Source organism: Pelodiscus sinensis, chromosome 3, assembly GCF_049634645.1.
Source record: "Pelodiscus sinensis isolate JC-2024 chromosome 3, ASM4963464v1, whole genome shotgun sequence".
NCBI lineage: Eukaryota > Metazoa > Chordata > Testudines > Trionychidae > Pelodiscus > Pelodiscus sinensis.
The window spans coordinates 129,764,778-129,784,610 of NC_134713.1; the positions used below are offsets into that span (position 1 = coordinate 129,764,778).

Genomic DNA, 19,833 nt, shown 5'->3' on the forward strand with positions numbered 1-19,833 from the left:
CTAGATTGGCCACGGACGCTTTTCCGCAAAAAGTGCTTTTGTGGAAAAGCATCCTGCCAATCTAGACGCGCTTTTCCAAAAATGCTTTAATGGAAAACTTTTCCGTTAAAAGCATTTTCGGAAATTCATGCCAGTGTAGACGTAGCCAGCATGTATAGGGTCCTCACCCCTGCTATTTATTTACCGCCGTAACAGAGCTCTTGGCTCTGGGGGAGGTGGCAAGAAGAGCCTTTGTAGTGCATTCCTTGCTGGTGTGTCAGGGGAAGTCTTTTCCTAGAAGGTGCACTGTTTCAGGGAATAAGGGCACTCAACCAGTCGACCTGAAGAGGTGTCCAGATCCTACCACATTTAATTAAAAGTGTCAGTGGTATTTTCTTCACAGCTACCTGACAAAAGGGATCCGGACCCCCTTCCATTGTTGCTAAAGGAAGAATAGTGGACACCTCACTTGCCCACACTTGGACTGGGCAGGTCTCTTTTGGGGCAAACTGGTTGTTTTCAGTTCCTGGTGTAGATGCCAACATGCTGTATAAAGTCTTCTATTCAGTTTCCAAGCTCTGTGAAATGATGTTGTTATAAACCCATACTGTGCGCCCTCAATATGGTCTCCATATGTCTAAGAGTTACTCTGGCCCCTAGTGTTCAATAACTAAACAACACAGTGTAGTTTCCCCTTACGTTTTGTTTTTGTGCAGGTTGTGCTACTAGGTGCTAAGGGCATCACTGTAATATTAACTGCACTGTCACGGCTGCTTAGCAATCTCCCTCCCTCTGTGTGTTCTAAAGAGTCTTGTGATTTCTCTGCTCTGGGAATTTTACCAGGAAAGGCCCCAATTCTACAGTGAGCAGCTCATGGTTATAGCGGTCTGTCTGCCTGCCTGCCTGCCTGCCTGGAGTTAATCACAGGATTAGGGGCATAAAGCAGAGACTGCATGGAATTCCATATTTAAATTAAACGTTTTCAACATGTATCTTTATAATGTCAAATGGTGCATTATTGCCACTGATCTAGAAGTCTGAACCAGAGACTACTGCAAAATAATCATAAACCAACTCTCAGTTCCCCCACACAATTCATTAGAGAACCCCACACTTACTATAATCTCCCCTAACTGTAGATCTCTCTTCCTGCAGCTCATGTCTCTGGCAGCTGAGAGCCATCATGTGCTTAGAGGGCAGTCAGCATGTTCACAGTGGAGTGCTCAGGGCCTGTTGCTGCTTTTTGTTCTCCTCCCTAGTAATTTCCCCTCCTCTGGGTAAAGAGCTGCTCTGGTTTGGCTTTGTTCCAAGAAACCCAAGACCTACCTCAGGTGAGTGAAATCAAAGCTGCCTGTGGCTCTTCCTGTTCCTAGCTGGGTTCTGAGTAAGCAGCCGGGCTGTGCTGAGTGGTAGCTGAGAGGACAATTCTGCCCAGCCTGGAGTAACAGCAGCAATGTCGCTGTGGCAAACAGTAATAATAATAATAATGATGATTTATTTTTCCAAAATAAATACATCTTGATTCAAGATGCATCTGAGAGTGAAGAGAAAATGTATCTAAAGTTGTAAGTTTTAAATCTCTATTTTTTATTTTATTCTGTGCACTGTGGCAAGCTTCTCCTCAGCTTTTTTAGGAAGGGTGAGCAAATCAGGCTATTGTTGCTGTACCAGGATATCTATTATATCTACACCTGTGATACACACCTGCTTTCAGTCATTTGCATGGCTGGTTACAAATATTCAGTGAGGCAGGCAGCTTTTGGGATTAACTGGCTTTTTATTGAAGTGTTTGTTATTTTTTGGGGCATTTGTAAATTGAAATCATATTAGAACTACTCTTAAAAATGTGACAATTTTCCTATAAGGCTAAAGATGCCTTTTTACTTTGAGACAGTTTATTTTTTCTCTGTGGTAGTGCATAAGTGTGTCTTCTCTCTCTGTGTGTATTTTTAATATAGTTTACATCCTGGTATCAACTTGTTTGGGGTTATGCTGCCTTTTAGCCATTATTGATTTTCGTTTTGCTCAGTTTCATGTTGAGCTTGTTAAATGAAAAAAAGTTATTGGAATTTGTTTTGTAAAGTATTTTGTACTTGTCATACTGTCTATAAATGTTTGGGTAAAATCTTTTCACTGGTATGATTTGCAATCACTTTCATGATAACTTATCCTAAAACTGTCACCTTTACACTTGCTATGTCTTGAAGGAAATTAATAGAGCAAGTTATTTGGTGCAAATAGTCATGTTCATTATACTAAAAACATGTAATGATGAATGCAGAGCAGTGAATAAGGGTCTCATTCTGTAAACACTTGTGCAAATGCTTAACTCCACTTTCATAGGTAGTCTCACTTTGTCTAAGGCCCCCGATCTGCAAAGAGAACTGTGCTGGTACACCCTGAACCTCTGGGAATCCCCACCTAAACCAGCATGCATTTGTGTGGGTGCTGGGATTTTCATGCACAATTCTTGTGGCAGGATTAGGGCTAAAGTGTGGAAAACTGTGGAAGTTTTCAATGTACCTAACACATACTTGGCAATATTGCCCTGTTTTAAAAAGGCAGGTACTTTGGAGAATTGCCTTAATTCTGTGCTAAATTGACAGTTTTTATAGTTGTAAACTAATAGCTAAACTATTATAAAGTTGTAGATTTTTTAAAAAATCTGTATGTTACTCGTATTTCCAAAAGTTTTCTAGGCCAACTTTAATTTTTCTTTCTTACTAGAGCGATTTGGCAAAAATGAAATAAAACTGCCTGAAATTTCCTTACTGGTGGTGAAGCCCCACTAGCTGCAATGTGAATGAAACTTAACTTCCCTGATGTGGATATGAGTTAGGAAGCTGTGGTATAATAGTGCAAACGGATCCCACCCATCCTGTTCATTGCCTCAGTTTTGAAGTCTGATCTACATAAGAGGTTGTAGGATCAGGATTTATGTCAGCTACAGGGAGAAGTCAAACACATTTTGCAGGAGTATGTAGGCTATTTCTCTATTATTGGAAAGAGTGAGAGGGGCATTGGTCCATGTATTCATATAAGCATGGATAGCTTTATCTAGCCTGTGTCTGAACAGATGAAAGCTCTGGGGTGGTATGCAGGAAATATGTATGCATCATGACATACTAATAAAAGGACAATGTGACCCCAGTAAATATGTCCCCATTTAATGATTTAGGATTTCATCTCTTGACACCTGGATGCATTAAGAAGCCATTTTCATGCCTAAATAGCTCAACTGCCAGTGGTAGTTGCTTTTTAAATAAAAGAGACTTTGAATATGTACTATACTACAGGCCCCAGTCCTAGAAGCTGATCTGCATAGCCCTTGTGCCTGGGTATAGCACATGTGAAGTCTGGAGTGAGCACTGATTGGACATCTGGAAAGCTAGGTCAGAGCAGCTGAAATAACAGCTTTCTCTACCTTATCCCTCACCATTCACCCTGTCCCCCACCCCAATTTACACCGTGTATCCAACTTTAATATTGTCTCAAAAATGTACACCAGGAACCAAATAATGACTGTATTAACAAGCTATCAAAGCCTATTTCTTATTGAAGGAATTAATTTCCAGTGCTGTAGTCTGGTATAGCATTGCAGTATTTTAGTGTTATTCACTATATAAAAATGTATATTTTAGTTGTTGCAACTTGGCAGTTTTAAAGGTATTCTGCAAAATCTAACTTTGATTTAAATAGCCTAGACCAGGAGTCCGCAACGCGGTGCCTATGGGTGGCTTGGCACCCGCCAGGGCATTTATGTGCGCCCATGCTGGTGTTTTAAACAGTGGTCTCCAAAGTGGGGTGTCTGCACGCAACGGGGTGCACGAGACGATCAGAGGGAGTGCATGCTGCTGTGCAACACCTGAGAGGGGAGACGCTGGTTCGCAAGACATCCGAGGAAGTACATGCGCAGCGAACACGCTGTGCATGCGCTCCCTCGGATGTCTTGAGAAATGGGTGTCTCCCCTCTCAGCTGTTGCGTGACGTATTCGCCGTGCACGCGCTCCCTCAGATGTCTTGCAAACCAGCGTCTCCCCTCTCAACTGTTGTGCAGCAGCATATGCTCCCTCCAGTCGTCTTGTGCACCCCCTCCGCACGACAGCTGAGAGGGGAGTTGCCAGGTTCGCAAGACATCTGAGGGAGAACATGCACGGCATGTTCAAATGCCCACACAACAGCTGAGAGGTGAGACGCCAGGTGTGCCGTGACATCATGGCCTGGGACTTTAAATTTTAAAACCGTGCGGCCCAGCTCCAGGCCCGGCACGTGGTCTGGGGTCACGGAAGCAGCTAGGCCAGGCCTGATCACACATTCAAACTGGAATGCAGAAGGTGGGGGTGCAGGAAAAATAGGGGGAAGGAGTGGAAGAGGAAGGGGCTTGTGCTGAGGGAAGGGGGGCAGGTCAGGAGAAGAAAGGGAAAGGAAGCAAGGGACAGCATGGAGGAGAGACAAATGCCAGGGGGCCAAGTGGAGATAATGAGGAAAAGGGCAGGAGGGGAGGGGCAGGAGGGGAGGTGTCAGTGGGAGGGAGGACAGGGTGATGCTGGGAGAGGAGAGGGTAAGGACATTGGGGACTAGAGGGGGGAGGGGAAGGTGCTGGGAGAAGGCTTGAAAGAAGGGGTGGGGATGGAGCAAATCATGTGAGGGCATAGGGGCATGAGGGGAATGGGGGCAGAGGGGTGTTTAGGGGGTGGGCATCAGGGGAAAAGGGGGCAGGGGCAGTGAGGGAAGGGGGAGGCACCAGGAGAGTGCAGTGGTAAGGGAAGGTGCAGGTGCCAGGGGATTCTGGGGGTGAAGCAGAAGGGCAGATACCTGCAGAGGAGGGACCAGCACCAGAGGAGAGAGGCAGGGCAGGTGTGTAGAGGGAGGTGTTAGGAGAGGGGGTAGCTCACTTGATCAGAGTGGGGCTACTGGAGGAGTGGGCACGGGTGGGGGCGAGAGAGAAGGGCTGGTGGAGGGGGGCAGGTCTCAGGAGGGCTGAGGGCAGTAAGAAGGGCAGGAGTCAGGACAGCAGAGGAGGTTGAGGGGTTGGGGGGCAGCAGGCACCAGGGGAGCTGATGGAGCAACGGGAGGAGACATGGCAGCTGATGGTGGGAATGGGGAGTGTGAGATTTAAAGGTGCCATGATTTTTTGGGGGGGAGGGTGCTTTTTTTGCTCAACATTCGGACATTCCCTCCTTTTTATTAATGCAGAATTTTGTTTAAAAATGAATTACAATATAATTAAAATAAAAATTATCCAACTAAATTAAATTGATATTAAAGAAATCTGATATTGTTCTAAAATCCTGTGCAACAGATGAAAACTTTTGGAGTCTGGTTGACCAAAAAAAGTTTCCTGCCTTAAAAAATGTAGCATACAAAATAAAATCTTATTTCAGTTCCACTTATATATGCAAAGTTCTGTTTTCAACAATGAACATCATAAAATCAAAATACAGATCTCAGCTTACAGATGTCCATCCTGATGATTGCTTATGAACAGGAATATCATCCTAGTCTCCCAATTATGAAAAATTGGCTGAAGAAATGCAGTGCTAAAAATCACACTGACTTTATTAGAAAAACCATGTGAATTAATTATACCTATTTTCCATTAAGTGCTGATGAGCACGTATGATTAACTTGTTTGACTTTTTTTCATATTTGTTTGATTATTGAAATCCAGATACAAGTAACAATACAAAGAATATTTTTAATTAACCATAACTGACTATCTATGTTAAAGTAAGAATAATAAATATATTTGGACCAGCAGTTCAACAATGTTTTACTTTTTTCAAATAAATGAAGACTGTTTGATATTTATTTTGTAAAAACTCCTTAATTTTTCTTACAGATAGATTAAAAAAAGAGCAAATTCACATGGTAAGGTGAAAGGGTAATTGCCGAATAATTTAATTAATACCTTTTACATGTAAAATTACCTTTTTCATATTATGGATTCATATATTATGTAATATTAAATATGATGTTTTTCATATTATCTAATGTACAAATACAAAATAAGCCTTAAAAAATTGTTTGCGCCCGCCACACTTTTTTGAAAACATGAATGTGCTATTGGCCACAAAAAGGTTGGGGACCACTGGCCTAGAACTTGTGGCAACTAACACAATTTATAGCATTACGCTAATCAACCATCCCAATTTTACGCAGAATAATCTTCTAGTTCACTTACGTGAGACTCTATCAGAACATTTAATTCTTATTTTAAAGGCTTTCATTCTGAAATTTACAATGTACAGTTAGACTGCTGCACCCACCCAGATGCCTGCTGAAATTACTGGTACTGTGAGAGTGCTGTGATCCATCCTCATATTGCCAGTTGCAATCTGGAATTAAGTTCCTGTTGAAATCTTTATTAGATACTGTTTATTACAATTATAAGAATGTAAATTGAGGATGTGACACATTGGGGGAAACACCGGTACTATTTCTTACTAATATTATGTATGTCTCTGTTTTCCTGTTTAGTTTGGGATTATTACCTGTCTGAATGGAAGCACTCAAATCAAAGGAGGATGTAGAAAGTGGGGTTATGAAGGAACCCAGGAAAAATAATGCAGTGGTGCAAATTAGGCAGCCTTAAGTACCCTGCTTCAAAAGCCTTAAGATAGCAAGGGCTGGGCCATCAGTTGGGGGAAAGAAACTACTGAGATGGGCACAATCCAGATGAAGATGTTTTTTTCTTTCATAAGGCTATACCTGAGACCCTAAAATCCTAATGGGTTAAAAGGTGGTCCTGGCAAAATGGGGAGGGAGAAAGTGAGCAGGCTGTAAGACTGACCCACAAAGAAGTTGATAACTAGGGTCTGCAGCTGTATTTTGATGTCCAGGGAGAAGAGGGAACTCTGTGTCTGCCATGTCTGTGTAGGCGCTTGAGCTGGGATGTGCTAAGTGTCGGTATGACAGCATATGTATATGTCTCTTTGCTAATTTAAAATCAACGTTTCTAATCTATGTGCTGACTGAGCAAAATAAATCATACATTGTTTTGTGGTAACTGTTATTTGGAACCTTAACTTTTAAAATATTTCTGTTCAGTGTGTCTGAATGCTATTATCGACCACAGGCTCCTGAAGGGAGAATCTGGCAGGGTCAAACCCACTTGGGCCTTCTGGGTAAAACAGCCAACTGTTATACCTTTAAGCACCCAAGGAGGTGAAACTTAGAGACCCCCTTGCACAGTGCTTGTATTGTGGAGTCCCATCACAGGCAGAAGGAGGTGGGTCACAGGCCTGCTTCTTGAAAGGGATGCACTTGAAGGACTTGAAAAGGGTCCCAGAAAGGGCAGCCTACCCAGTATCCATCACTGGGGGCACTTAATGTTGGGTGGGTTGTCAGCTGAGTAAAATGGCAGTGAAGCACTGACTGTTTCCTTAACTTCATTTCCAGACATACCAATATTTTTCTAAGGTGTGTGAGTCTGCTAAGTTGAAAGTTGTTTTTATGAGATAATTGGACATTTTTAATGTACCTTACTCTTTTTTTTTTCTTTGTTTGTGAACCTTTCTGGGATGCATTTTATGACATAAGGCAGATATTTTAAGGTACACACTTCACCCAAAACGTGGGTAGACAATATGGCATATATGTATCATGACATTGCCAATGTTGCTGTTGGAGCCTTACATTTTCGATTTCCTGACTTGTGATTTTTAACAATGTAACCTTAGGGAACTGCTAATATGGAATCCTGTGTCTGTACGGAGTCACTCTGTGACATGAAGAAAAAAATGCTTAGCAAACAGAAAAGGAGAAAGTCAGTAACAAAAAAAAAATCTGTTCAAACAAATCAGACTGTTTAGTTCATTGTGCATCAACATGCTAGCTTATGTAAGTGCAGTTCTAAGACAGTGTTTTTGTGCTTGCATGTATTTGAGCACATGTAGGATATATATCTAAATAGGCATAGTTGGTCACTTTTAGTCATGCTGAGTAATCCTGTAATAAAATCAGTGTAGGCTGAATAGAGTCACATATAACAACAGAAACTCTTCTCAAACTATGTTTTAAGTTTCAGTAAGGCTTATACAGTAGATACAGGAGAATTGGTTCACAAAATGCAATCGAACTTGCAAAAACCTTTTTCCCTCCACAATTCCCACACAAGAGGCTTTTAAGGAATCCATGTAGTGATAGGTTGGGTGGTAAAGGACTTCCCTAAATTAGAAATTGGCCATGAGACAGAAAACAAATTATGGGTATAAAGGGTCAATAAAATGAGGAAAAGTGCCTTAACATGTTCTACACTCATATTTATAAGTGATTGGGAAAAGGGGGTGGGACAGTAGAATGGAAAAAATTGCATAAGTTATAACTATAGTTAAGTAAGACAATCATGTGCCATTGTTTTATATAATCTGGAATTTCATTGTTGGATCTGATCACCCTAATTCTAAAAGGGAATCGTAGAAATAGATGTAGTTCAGATATGAGCAATAAAAATATTAGGGACCTGGAAAGATTTTCATATGAAGAAACTGGAAAGAGTAGGGTTGTTTAAGTTAAATTGTGAGCTCCCATTTACCCATTCTCATAATACAAGAACAAAGACATCCATTAATACTGTAAGGCAACTAGTTTAAAACTTATGAAAGAAAATCCCTTTGTATGCAACATGATTATCTTGTGAAATTCATGGATGTTATTGAGGCCAAAAGCTTAGCATGGTTCAAAAAGGAATTAGCTGTTAGTTATGATTCAAAGGATTAGTTAGTTATTATTAATATTTTCAAAAAAGGATTTATATATACTTCAAGACATAAATCAGTCACTAACTGATAAGTGGTTGGGGAAAGCCCCTCTGTGAGCATCTGATTACATAATTTCTACTCTGCGGTTTTTGCACTTTTATCTGAAGTATCGATTTCTGCTGCTGCTAGATGGTCCACTGAGCTGATCCATTCTGGCAATTCCTGTGTTCTTATGCCCTTTGTTTCCATTTTAGTTAAATTATTTCATGGAATTTAATCCCATGATTACAACTGCCCCCCTCATCTCCACCTCCCCCCAAAATAAAACAAGGAAAAATGCAGTATATGAGTTTTGAAAGTGGGCATTATAATGAAATGCACACATCCACATGTGAACCAGAAATAGAAAAAGAGAATATATCTGATTGCACAACACGTTGACAATTGCCAAATTGCAACAACTAAAAAACACTTTTTTTATATATGGTGAATAACACTGACATACTGTAGTACTATATAAGATGAGTGCACTGGAAACTAATTCCTTTAATATGAAATGGGCTTTGACATGGTTTGCTAGTTCAAAATAGATAACCAGCTGCAGTGCTTAAACTAATAGATATAAAATATTTATATATGAACAAGGGAACACTTTACCTGTATCCTTTTCTTTGGAGTTACATTTGGCTGGTGCTGTTGGATTTCATTTGTTTCATATTGAATGTTTTTATAAAAGGAAACAATGGTAGTTTGCTTTAATATTGATGAGCTTAATCTCTTTCTTAGAGTACAAGCTGTTTGTTTTATATGGTAATTATTACTGTACTGTGTCTTTATGGTACATATGAGCTACATGTATAAAATACACATGGTATTGTGTAGCCTCTTGAAGTAACATGTTTAAACACTCGATGAATTATTAAATCAGAATATTTGCATTTTTTAGGATTACTAGGTTGTTCCTGTACATAACGAGGGAGTAATTATGCTACCTCATAACTTTTTCTTTTTCTTTTTCCAAGGAACTTTCAAGTCCTGAAATTGTAGCTATTTGATGACAAATTGAGCTGTGATCTCCCCTGAGCTAACAATGCAAGCAATTCAGACAGTGGAAAAAGAAGTAACTCTTATAAGTGAAACACTTTTCACTGAATCTTTTATACAGAAAGAGGAACGTAGCAGAGCCACAGTGAAAAAGCAACCGTGTCAGGAGCAGCCATTGGAAGGAGCTGTCTGCAGCTTTCAGTGCTGTACTGAGCATGTCTCAATAGAGCACAGTGCAAGCAGCACATTATGCAAAAAGGCAGCACTAGCAGATGGGGGAGAGGCACAGCAAGTATTTGCGTCGCTTGCATCACCGCCGCCTGGAAACAAACCTGGATTGCGAGAGAGGAGCTTGCCGACAGGCCAAGTGAATGAAATCCAGCAGTATGACTTGATTTCTGAAGGGCTTGGATTGCTAAAAATCATGGGGAACCAGGATGGGAAGCTCAAGAAAAATGCAGGTGATGTATCTGAAGGAGGAGAGGATGCATCTGGGCCCAAGGATACAGAAGGCACAAAGAAGGGAGCAGGAAGCAAAAAGGGATTGGGGAAGCATGGTAAAGGAAGTGAATCCAGCAAAAAGAAGGGTAAGTCGGACGCGAGAGCCTCAGTGTTTTCAAATCTGAGGATCAGAAAAAATCTGTCCAAGGCGAAAGATGGGAACAGTAGTTCAAGGGAGGATGTTTTAGAAAGCCAGGCCTTGCATACAGGGGAGCTGGACAGTGCTCATTCAGTCATTACCAAAACTCCGGATATAAGCATTTCTGCAGATGAAGGGGGGCTCTCGGACACAGATGTTGAGCATTTTGAAATTACAAATGAAACTCGCCCAGCTGCTGCAGAGGCACAGGATGGACAAAGGACCAGCTCTGGCTCAGATACAGATATATACAGTTTCCATTCAGCCACAGAACAAGAGGATTTGCTTTCTGATATCCAGCAAGCTATTAGACTGCAGCAGCAGCAGGGGGCAATTAACACTGGAACTGAGGAGCATGTCACCAAAACAATGGACCCACACATGGCTAATTCTAAAGCAGCCCCCTTAGATCTGGAACGGTTTCTTTCAGTGACTAGCAGTGACAAAGAGAGTAGCCCAGAAACTGAGCAGGCTGTCTCAGCATTATCTGAAATTACAGAAAACATTCCAGTCAGTGAAACTGAAAATGAACTGAAAGATGCAGCCGACTTAACAGGCTATTCTGGTAACAATTTATTTGAAATGCAAGAACACAAGCCATGGACTGCTGAACAGGAAAATCTTGAGGCTGGAATGAATGCTGTACCTGGTGAACTCAAGGATTACCCAAATTTAAATGCAGCAGGGACAGAAAATGGGTCTTGCATAGACAGTTCTGTGTTCCATTTTTCTTTGCCAGCAGCAGATTTGGAGACTAAAATTAGTGAAGTACAAGCTGTTGATTTCCCAGGTTCTGAAAGAAGTGATGATTTTTCAGAGGCAGGCCATGATCATGTTGATGAGACTCAGGAAGATGAACATAGTCTATCCACCAGCCAAGAAGCACTGGATAGTGTTTTTTCTACTGAATTGAAAAATGGCATTTTGTCATCTGGGGAGATAGAGGGCAGTCCTCAATTCAGTCCCCGATGCTTTAAGCCCTATATAATTAACCCATGTTACATCAAAACCACAACTAGGCAGCTGAGTTCACCCAACCGCTCCCCTTCTCTGTCCCCATCCCAGAGCCCACTTTTTAAAAGAAGACGTGAGTCCTTCCATAAAAAAGAGAAGGCATCAGCCAAGAAGCAAAGGTCCGTCAGCTTAGCTGGTTATTTCAGTCGATCGGCTGACTGGACGGATGAGCTATCTGATCAGAAATGTGAAATAGCTAAAAAAGTAGGCTCTGCAGACTTCTTGGAGTACAGGAGGTCCAGGGAGAAATTGCAAGAAGAAAGAGTGCCTTTGACTCACTCAAGAAAGTCCTCAGGGGTCCAGGCTTCTACTGATGCCTTTCCTAACGTCTTTACAGGTGAGTGACTATTATTAAGTTTAGTAAAGTGACTTTCTGGGTGAAAGTCTTACCTATATACATTTCAGACCTGGAAAATAGTATGTATTAAGTTTAGAGTCGAATCTAAATTGTATGTCAAAAGTAAGGCTCCAATCCTGCAAAAACCCATCCTTGTTAATAGGACTATATTCAGGCATAACATTAACCACATGCCTAAGTGTTTGCAGGCCTGGAGGCTTGATATGGTGGCTCACCGTTTAATGGTTTACAATTTTCCCACAGGTATTAAATATATTAAGAATTTACGGTTGAAAACTGTTCCAAAATATTCTGTTGACAGTATATTAGCGCTCTCGGTGTATAAAAAGTTTTGTATGTATATTATATTGCTGTGGAATCTACAGGACCCAGTTGGGATTGGAACGCTTTTGTGCTGGACGCTGCTCAAATATAAAGTAATTTGTGGGCAATAAGTATGGAGTTTCACAATGTAGATTGAAATGGTCAGCATCTATGAATTCAAAGTTTAAAACCCCTCCAAAATAGTGGGTCCATTGGACCTATATGATGATAGATATGTTTACATTTCTCACAAGAGGAGTAATGTGGTACAAAATGGAAACAGGAGTTTCAGCACAGAAGGGCCACGGTGCAGAAAACAGATTTTAAAAGCTAGCAATGGAAAACTTGCTGTTTTGGGCCTGTTTGCCATGCAGACTACATTGTGTAACTCATTCAGGTGTAATGTATTTTGGAAAGGGGGGATATGATAGAGGTTTATAAAATTATGACAAGTATGGAAAAAGTGAATAAGTAAGTTATTTACTTGTTCCTATAACACAGGGGTGGGGAACCTTTTTTTTGGGTGGGGGATCACTGACCCACAGAAAAATCAGTCAGGGGCTTCACACAAGTGAGAAGCAGGAAGAAAAACCCTCATTGACACTCCCCACATTCCTCTTGCACACCAGAGTCTAGGAGGCCAGGCAAGTAAATTCTGTGTGCTCCAGCTGTGCGGTAGGGGAATGTGTGTGTGGGGGGGGGGGGGAGGGGAATGCAAGCATAGGCTCCCCAATGCTGCGGGGGGGGGGGGAGAGACCTGAGTCTCAGGGGTCAGATTCAGACAAGCTGGGGGCCACATTTGGATCCTGGACATTAAGTTCCCCACCCCTGCCATAACATAAGAACTACGGGTTACCAAATGAAATGAATAGGTAGTGGGTTTAAAACAAACAAAAGAAAGTTTTTCTTCATGTAGCACACAGTCAACCTGTGGAACTCCTTGCCAGAGGATGTTGTGAAGAGCTGGACTTTAACAGGGTTAAGAAAAGAACTAGATAAATTCATGGGGGTGAGGGCCATCAGTGGCTATGGTGTCCCTAGCCTCTGTTTGTCTGGAAACGGATGACAGGAGAGGGATCATGTGATGATTGCGTTACTTCCCTCTGGTGTATCTGGTATTGGCCACTGTCAGAGGACAGGATACTGGGTTAGATGGACCTTTGGTCTGACCAAGTATGCTGTTCTTACATTCTAAAGCATTTGCTGAACTTGCCTTATAGAACCTTATAGCATATCGTAAAACTTAGAAATGCCTAGTTGAACTTTAACACTTACTTTAAAATAGCATGCAGTAGGGTTGCAGTGTTCTATTTTTACTGTCCCTTATTTTCCTCTTTGTTTTTTTAGAGATTTTTTTGTGTTTAAGTTGAGCTTTGCACTAGTAGTGTAGGCCTATCTCATGTTTCTGGAGATACACACGTTGCCTAATTTTCAATAAGTCTCTGATGTTTTGGGAAACTATGCACAAATTTTACACACCTTTTCCTTTGTAAGATTAAAGCAGTTAAACATAGAAGCTAAGATTTGAAAGGAGATGGAGGTCATCCTAAACACATGATTTTTGACTTGCACATCTTTTAGGATTTCTAACCCTCCCAGTTTCACTGCAAATCTCCTGGAATCAAGCAGTATCTACTGGAGGCTATAGCAGCTGAACCGGGAGATTATAGGGTCTAACAGTCGGGCAGCACAGCAGGAATAAGGGTTTGCAAGTTTCCTGCCCACTCTCACTCCACTGCTCATGGAAATGGCTGGCAGTACCCCTGTGGTCCCTAGGAGAGATGGAGATCTTTGCCAGACAGAAACTCTCTAGCTTCCATTGGTTGGGAACTGTGGCCAATAAGAGCTGTGGGGGTGGTAGCTATGGACAGGGGCACTGTGTGGAGCTCCCTGGCCCCTCCACTCAGGTGTTGCTGCCAGAGGATGTGCCAGTCATTTTTGGAAACTTCCTGAGGTTAGTGTCGCCTCCCAAGTCCAGAACCTGCACTTCGCAACCTCTCCTGTGCCCCAACCCTCTGCCTCTGGCTCAGCCTGGAGCCCACTCCTGCACCCAAATTCCCTCCTAGAGATCGCACCTCCACCCACAATCCCTGCTGCACCCGAGCCCCTTACTCATGACTCAGCCTGGACCACCCACAATCTGAATGCCTTAGCACCACCCTGCCAGTCCGGAGCTGCACCTCTTTCTGCACCTCAGCCCCTACCCCAGCCTGGTGAATGTAAGTGAGGGTAGGAGAAAGTGACTAATGGGGAAGGAGGGGAAATGGGGCCTTGGAGAAGAAGTGTGGTAGGGGTGGGGCAAGGGTGTCTGGGTTTGTGCCTTTAGACAGTTGGCAACCCTAACATCTTTCAATGCTGTTTGCAGAAATGCCAAGGGTACTTTTTTTTTTGGTACCTTTATAAAGTGGAAGGTGTAATTTGCATTCTTAAAAAACAGTGTTATGATTTTTTAAATTCCTATATAAGGAAATCATTTGTATTACCAACAGTTTCCTTTATTTAATAAAAAAAACTATCTACATAGATATCCTTCTTTATACACAAGATTTTAACCAGATTTTTAATGGCGTATTACATTTATTCTCTTTCTTTACTCTCTTAACTACACTCATTTTGCACAATGCAATGTGATTAAGTTTACATTTTTGTTTTGAGTCCTTTTCACTGTGTTTCATGTAGAACAGTGCAGCACTTTTGGATTTGGGTTATTCAGATTAAAATATTACATATTAATAAGGATTTGGTTTTGTAAGTCAATGAGAACATTTGTATTCTTTTTGAGGAGTAGGCTTGAGTAAAAATCCTCCGTCTGAACTTTGGAATCAGAACCAATTTTGAGCTGAAATCCAGGTTCCGTTAGATTGACTCTATGCCCACTTTCATATCCCTCCCCATCATTGCCCCAAATTTTGGATCTGATTTCAGATTTCTCCTGATTTGAATCTTGATTTTGGGGCCATATCTATTTTATATTGGAGTTTCTAAACCCTTTCCTAACAAATAATACATAACTACTTCCTCATACAAGAGTCTTAATAAAGCTTTATCCTTTATTAAAAAATCCCACAAAGCAGTTCAGTCATTTTTTTTCTCTCTTGCCTCCTTATGGTTGTGCTTCTGTAGTTGCTATGAAAATGCAAGAACTTTATTTTTAAAGTCCTCTTTTTAATGGATAGCTTCTCATTTCATACAGATTTTTTTTTCATTCTGTAAGCACTTCTTGATTTTTCCTTATTTCCCCAACAATTTGAAGAGTGTAATTGTGAAGAGAATAGTGTCCAGTGTATCAGTAGCTCTGTATGTCATGGAAATCACAATGACCCTCATTTGCATGCATATGCCAGCTGTCCTTGTAAGCAGAGGGTGATTATGCCTTTCATTTTATGCAGGCTGGTTATGTTTAAATTAAAAGAACTAGAACTTTAAGTTACGTGTAAAAGGAACTGTGTATTGTCCCTTTTATTATGTGCAAATTGAGAGAGAAGTATAAATAATAACAACTGATGTAAAAGAAAATGGGAAATAAAGGTAAAATTCACTTTAACAGAGACTGGTCCTATTCTTTCATATAGTAGAAGAAAAGCTTCACTTGCTTTGTATTAAAAATATTGCCACTGAGCAGCCTTCACAGCAATATTTAGAGAAATAAATTATCTTCATCCCTTTCGAAGAGTTGGGGATTTTTTTAAAATTATGTCCAGCAAATTTAACTGCAGTTGAGGGAATGGGATTACTAACTGGAATTTAAGCAGGCAACTTTTATGGTTTCTTATTTCTCTTTGAAATCTAAGTATCTTGCTAAATCCCATCTCGGTATGCAGAAGTTGCAGTCAATACAGAGTATCCTGCATTTTATCTAGAATCAAGTCATATATTCCACATCACTTCTATTACAGATTTTAATGACAGCATGTTGTGAGCACATGACTGGCCTAGTTTACAGTATATTGTATTTAGGCTGTGTGCCCAGTGATTTTTTATAATGATTCCTGTGTTTTCTTTTAAGGTGGTTTTAATACAGGACATAAATAGTACTCAATAGTTGAAATTGTATTGCTAATGTATTTCATATTCTTTTGTATTTCTTTCTCATTTTGGTAGAATTGATTTAAAGAAAATCTCTAAGCATAGTTTAAAATAAAGAGCTAGTTGTCTGATGGGTCATCTGTTTTAGGTAAACATAAGCAATATCAGTTGCCAAGAAAGCAAGTTTGCATATTTTATCATTAAAATCCTGATAAACTGTAATACCTGGAGTTTGATGCATTAATTATGCTGTGGAGACAGGTTCATAGATTATTCTGAAATTAAGACAATAAATCCATTTTAAAAACAGCTGAGTTTGAAATTGTAGCATAAATAACCACAAGAGTCTAGATTTCAACATGATGTGCAATGGGAGCATCATTTTTCACATGTGGTCCCAAGGGAACTAGAGCAGGACATGAATGGAAAGAATCTGATCCTGTATTTCTGCATATATTATTAAATTATTGTCGTGACATTAACAGAGTTTTTGCAGTAGAATAAATGGAATTGCTGCTACTCAGCACAGGAATAATTGGCATAGATACATTCAGTTAATAAAAAGGCCTTCATCAAATTATTAGTATAATAATAATTTGTCAAAGGTCTTTTTATTAATTGAATGTATAATAGTATTAATCTTAGAAGCTTTGATTAAAAAAGAGTTATTAAAGCTTTCTACTAAACCCTAACTTTCAGGATTCACTCAGCCATTTGAAATGGTTGCAAATTAATTCCTTTCTTCCCCCTCTCCCCGCCCCCCCATCCTTCACCACGTTTAAAGAAAGCAGCTTTTGGCCTGGTTGCAGTACTGTATATTTGTTAAACTGTATGGATCAGTTTGAATTAGAAGCATGCATTTTTAAATGTTTGTTTTGTCCATCTCTCTCTTGAATAATAAAATAATAATTAAAACCCACTGAAGGCAATCACTCTTGTGGGTTTAAGCCTTATTTTTTTATATATATATTAATGTCATTTATGGAACTCTGGCAGTAAATGTAATGTCATTTATGCCCATTTCAAGGCCTTTCACTTTTTTTTTGGCAAGGTATTTTCTTTCCTATAACATTCTCAATGTGGACTTAAAATATTGCACATCAGAAAAAATGTCTAATAACACTACTGATACTTTGGCTCTAAAAGCTATCGGTAAATTGTAAGTATTGTTTTTTAGTAGTAACATAAAATGTGTCCTTTATTTAAAAAAAAGAAATGCAAAACCAAACAATGATAACTACGCTATCATATATGTTTGAAAAGGAACAGTGAGGGAGCTCATGAAATAAATACTAATTTGCTGCCCTAACACTTTTTTTTTTTATAACTGAGTGTTTGGGAGAGTCTGGGATGTACTGTCCTCTTACAAGCAGTAATGCAAGCCACCCAAATAGTTCTAGGTTTCCTGATTACTTCTTGAGTCTTTTTTTGCAATGTAGTATTGAAATGACTCTGCAACTGCACAGCTAGCTTTGGGGCAAGCTAGAAATTGATTGTTCAGGTTGAAGTTCTTTATTAGTAGGGTAAAAAAGAGTTGTGAAGGGAAAAGTAGATCATAGTTAAATTAGGGTGCATTAAAACAAGGCCATTCTACTTGGATCTGTGTATCTAAGAGACAACACCTCTATTATACCCTGGGCTTATGTTAACTGGCTAAAACTAGCCGTTAAATGGAGATCACATGCTTGACTGCTTTAGTTCTTAAGAGAGAAACTGAATATTCAAATGTTAATAATTACATGAAGTCACATTGATTGGATCTCATTTTGTTTTACTACTTTTAATAAAATATTGATACAAGAAATTTGACTAATTTAGGGAGGTGTTTTTTGTTAAAAGGTTTGTGAATAATCTTGCTAGGACTTTTTTGTGAGTAGAGAAAAGCCTACATTCTGAAGTATATAACTCGTATGTGCGTTCACTCACACATCAATATTGATAAAACAAAGGCATATCTGGCATTGAAAAGGGCTTCTGAGAATATTTCACACTGCTTGTATGTTGTTGGTCAGATTCTGATCTTACCTGCAGTGGTGTGAAGCTAAATGGTGAAATATAAAGTTGCAGGGTGGTGTAACTCATCTGACAGTTTACCTCGTTGTGTTTTACACCACTCCCCACCACTCTAACTTGAACTCTGCCAACTCAGCAATAGGGCTGATGGTGAAGGGGGTTAATAAATGTGCATAGATATTTCTCAATATTAGTTTCCAAGTTTTTAGTTTTAGCTGGCAAATTTGGGAATCTAACTCTGGTATTTGGGTGGATTTTTTTTTTTTTTTTTTTTTGTTACTGGTTATTAGAAACTGATTTCTTATGAACAAATACATAGGCCACCAGTCCCATTTGAAGCAGCTGGCAAGTCTGCAACTACATAGGATGTTGACCTGGGGAATGTGTATGTGTGTGGATAAGAGGTGCTTGCCATGAGGCCTAATTATGATCAAAGCTGTGTGCGTTAGGGCTATGGTTGGAGCTCTAAGGGTGTCAAGGAATCAGTTGTATTAACAGAATTTTTGAGCACTACTTGGGTGGGGGAAACTTTCCTCCATTCGCCCTTCTTTAAAAAAAACATGCTCCTATGGCCTCCGATGTGAAAGAATTAGCCTACTAACTTACCATTGAAGTAATGTGGGACTGAAATAGCAGCACCCAGTCAAAATTACGTAGGAGAAAATATTCCTTGGACTGGAGTTGAAAATAGTTGCTTAACTCTCTTTTGTGGGTTTATTGTGTGAGGTTTTGCTCCTTAGGCCTTTATTACCCCTGTTTTCAGCTCAAAGACACACTTTTTTTTTCTGCACAGGGTATATCATGTAGGGAGTGAATCATCCTGCATAATATTGTACAGCATGTGGGGTTGGTATTACTCCACTGAGCTGGAAAGAGTGAGTAAGTGGCCTGCTCCTAGTGATATTTAAGGATTTGTTTTGCATGTCCTAGTGTGGAAAGTTTAGGCCTTCAGAGGGAACTGAAGCGTCTATTTTCTTTTCTTTTTGGGAGGGGTGTGTGTGTAATTTTTTTAAAAATGAGACCCCAAATAACTAAACCAAATATGTAGACTTACAAAAATATTCTACTGATTCTGCTAAGAGGCTATTTACCTCCCAAGAAGTAAGTCTACATGGCCACTTCACTGTGCTACAACTTTCTGGCTCAGGGGTGTATGATAAAACACCTCCATCTTCTGAGGGTAGCAAATTACAGCTCTAGAAAGTGCCAGTATAAACTAGACTAAAGTACTCCCAGTGCAGTCAGCTATTCCCCTTGTGGAGGTAGTTTACATAGAGCACTGGGGCTATGTCTGCCCTACCAAGTTATTTTGAAATAAGTTATTTCAAAATAGTAATTCCCGAAATAACTATTTTGAAATAAGCTTATTCCGCTTCACAAGTTATTTTGAAATAACAAGCCCATTATTTCAAAATAACAGGCTTGACAGTGTGGGTGCTCGCCTTGTTATTTTGAAATAAATGGAGTTATTTCAAAATAACTCTCCAGTGTAGATATGCCTTGGGAGAGCTCTTTCCCTGTGCTCTTGCTGTGTTACCACACTTGTGCTGAGTGGCCTTGTTTAAGCTTTAAAATGTAGACAAAGCCTGATTTCAGGCTGTTGGGTTTCTGAATTTGTCATAAAACTTGCAATGAGTTTGAGCCAAATTTCCTTTACAAGAACTAGCTATCGTACAACAACCCAGGAAGATACAAAAATAAATAAATAAATAAAATTCTGACCCTCGTCTGTGAAGTGCTAGTTTTAACAGGAG

General features: G+C 40.0%; 1 protein-coding gene across 3 annotated transcripts in view; it reads left to right on the plus strand.

Annotated features, from left to right (window-relative positions):
• Positions 1-1,167: 1,167 nt before the first annotated feature.
• Positions 1,168-19,833, plus strand: part of FMN2 (formin 2) — a 241,250-nt gene continuing 222,584 nt past the window's right edge. For 2 of the 3 annotated variants that reach the window (XM_075924819.1, XM_075924822.1), the window contains exons 1-2: positions 1,378-1,544; positions 9,704-11,716. In XM_075924819.1, coding sequence (XP_075780934.1) covers positions 9,772-11,716 — 1,945 coding nt within the window. In that variant the 5' untranslated portion in view covers positions 1,378-1,544; positions 9,704-9,771. Of the gene's footprint in view, positions 1,311-1,377; positions 1,545-9,703; positions 11,717-19,833 lie in introns of those variants that run through there. The other variant, XM_075924820.1, reaches the window with a different exon arrangement.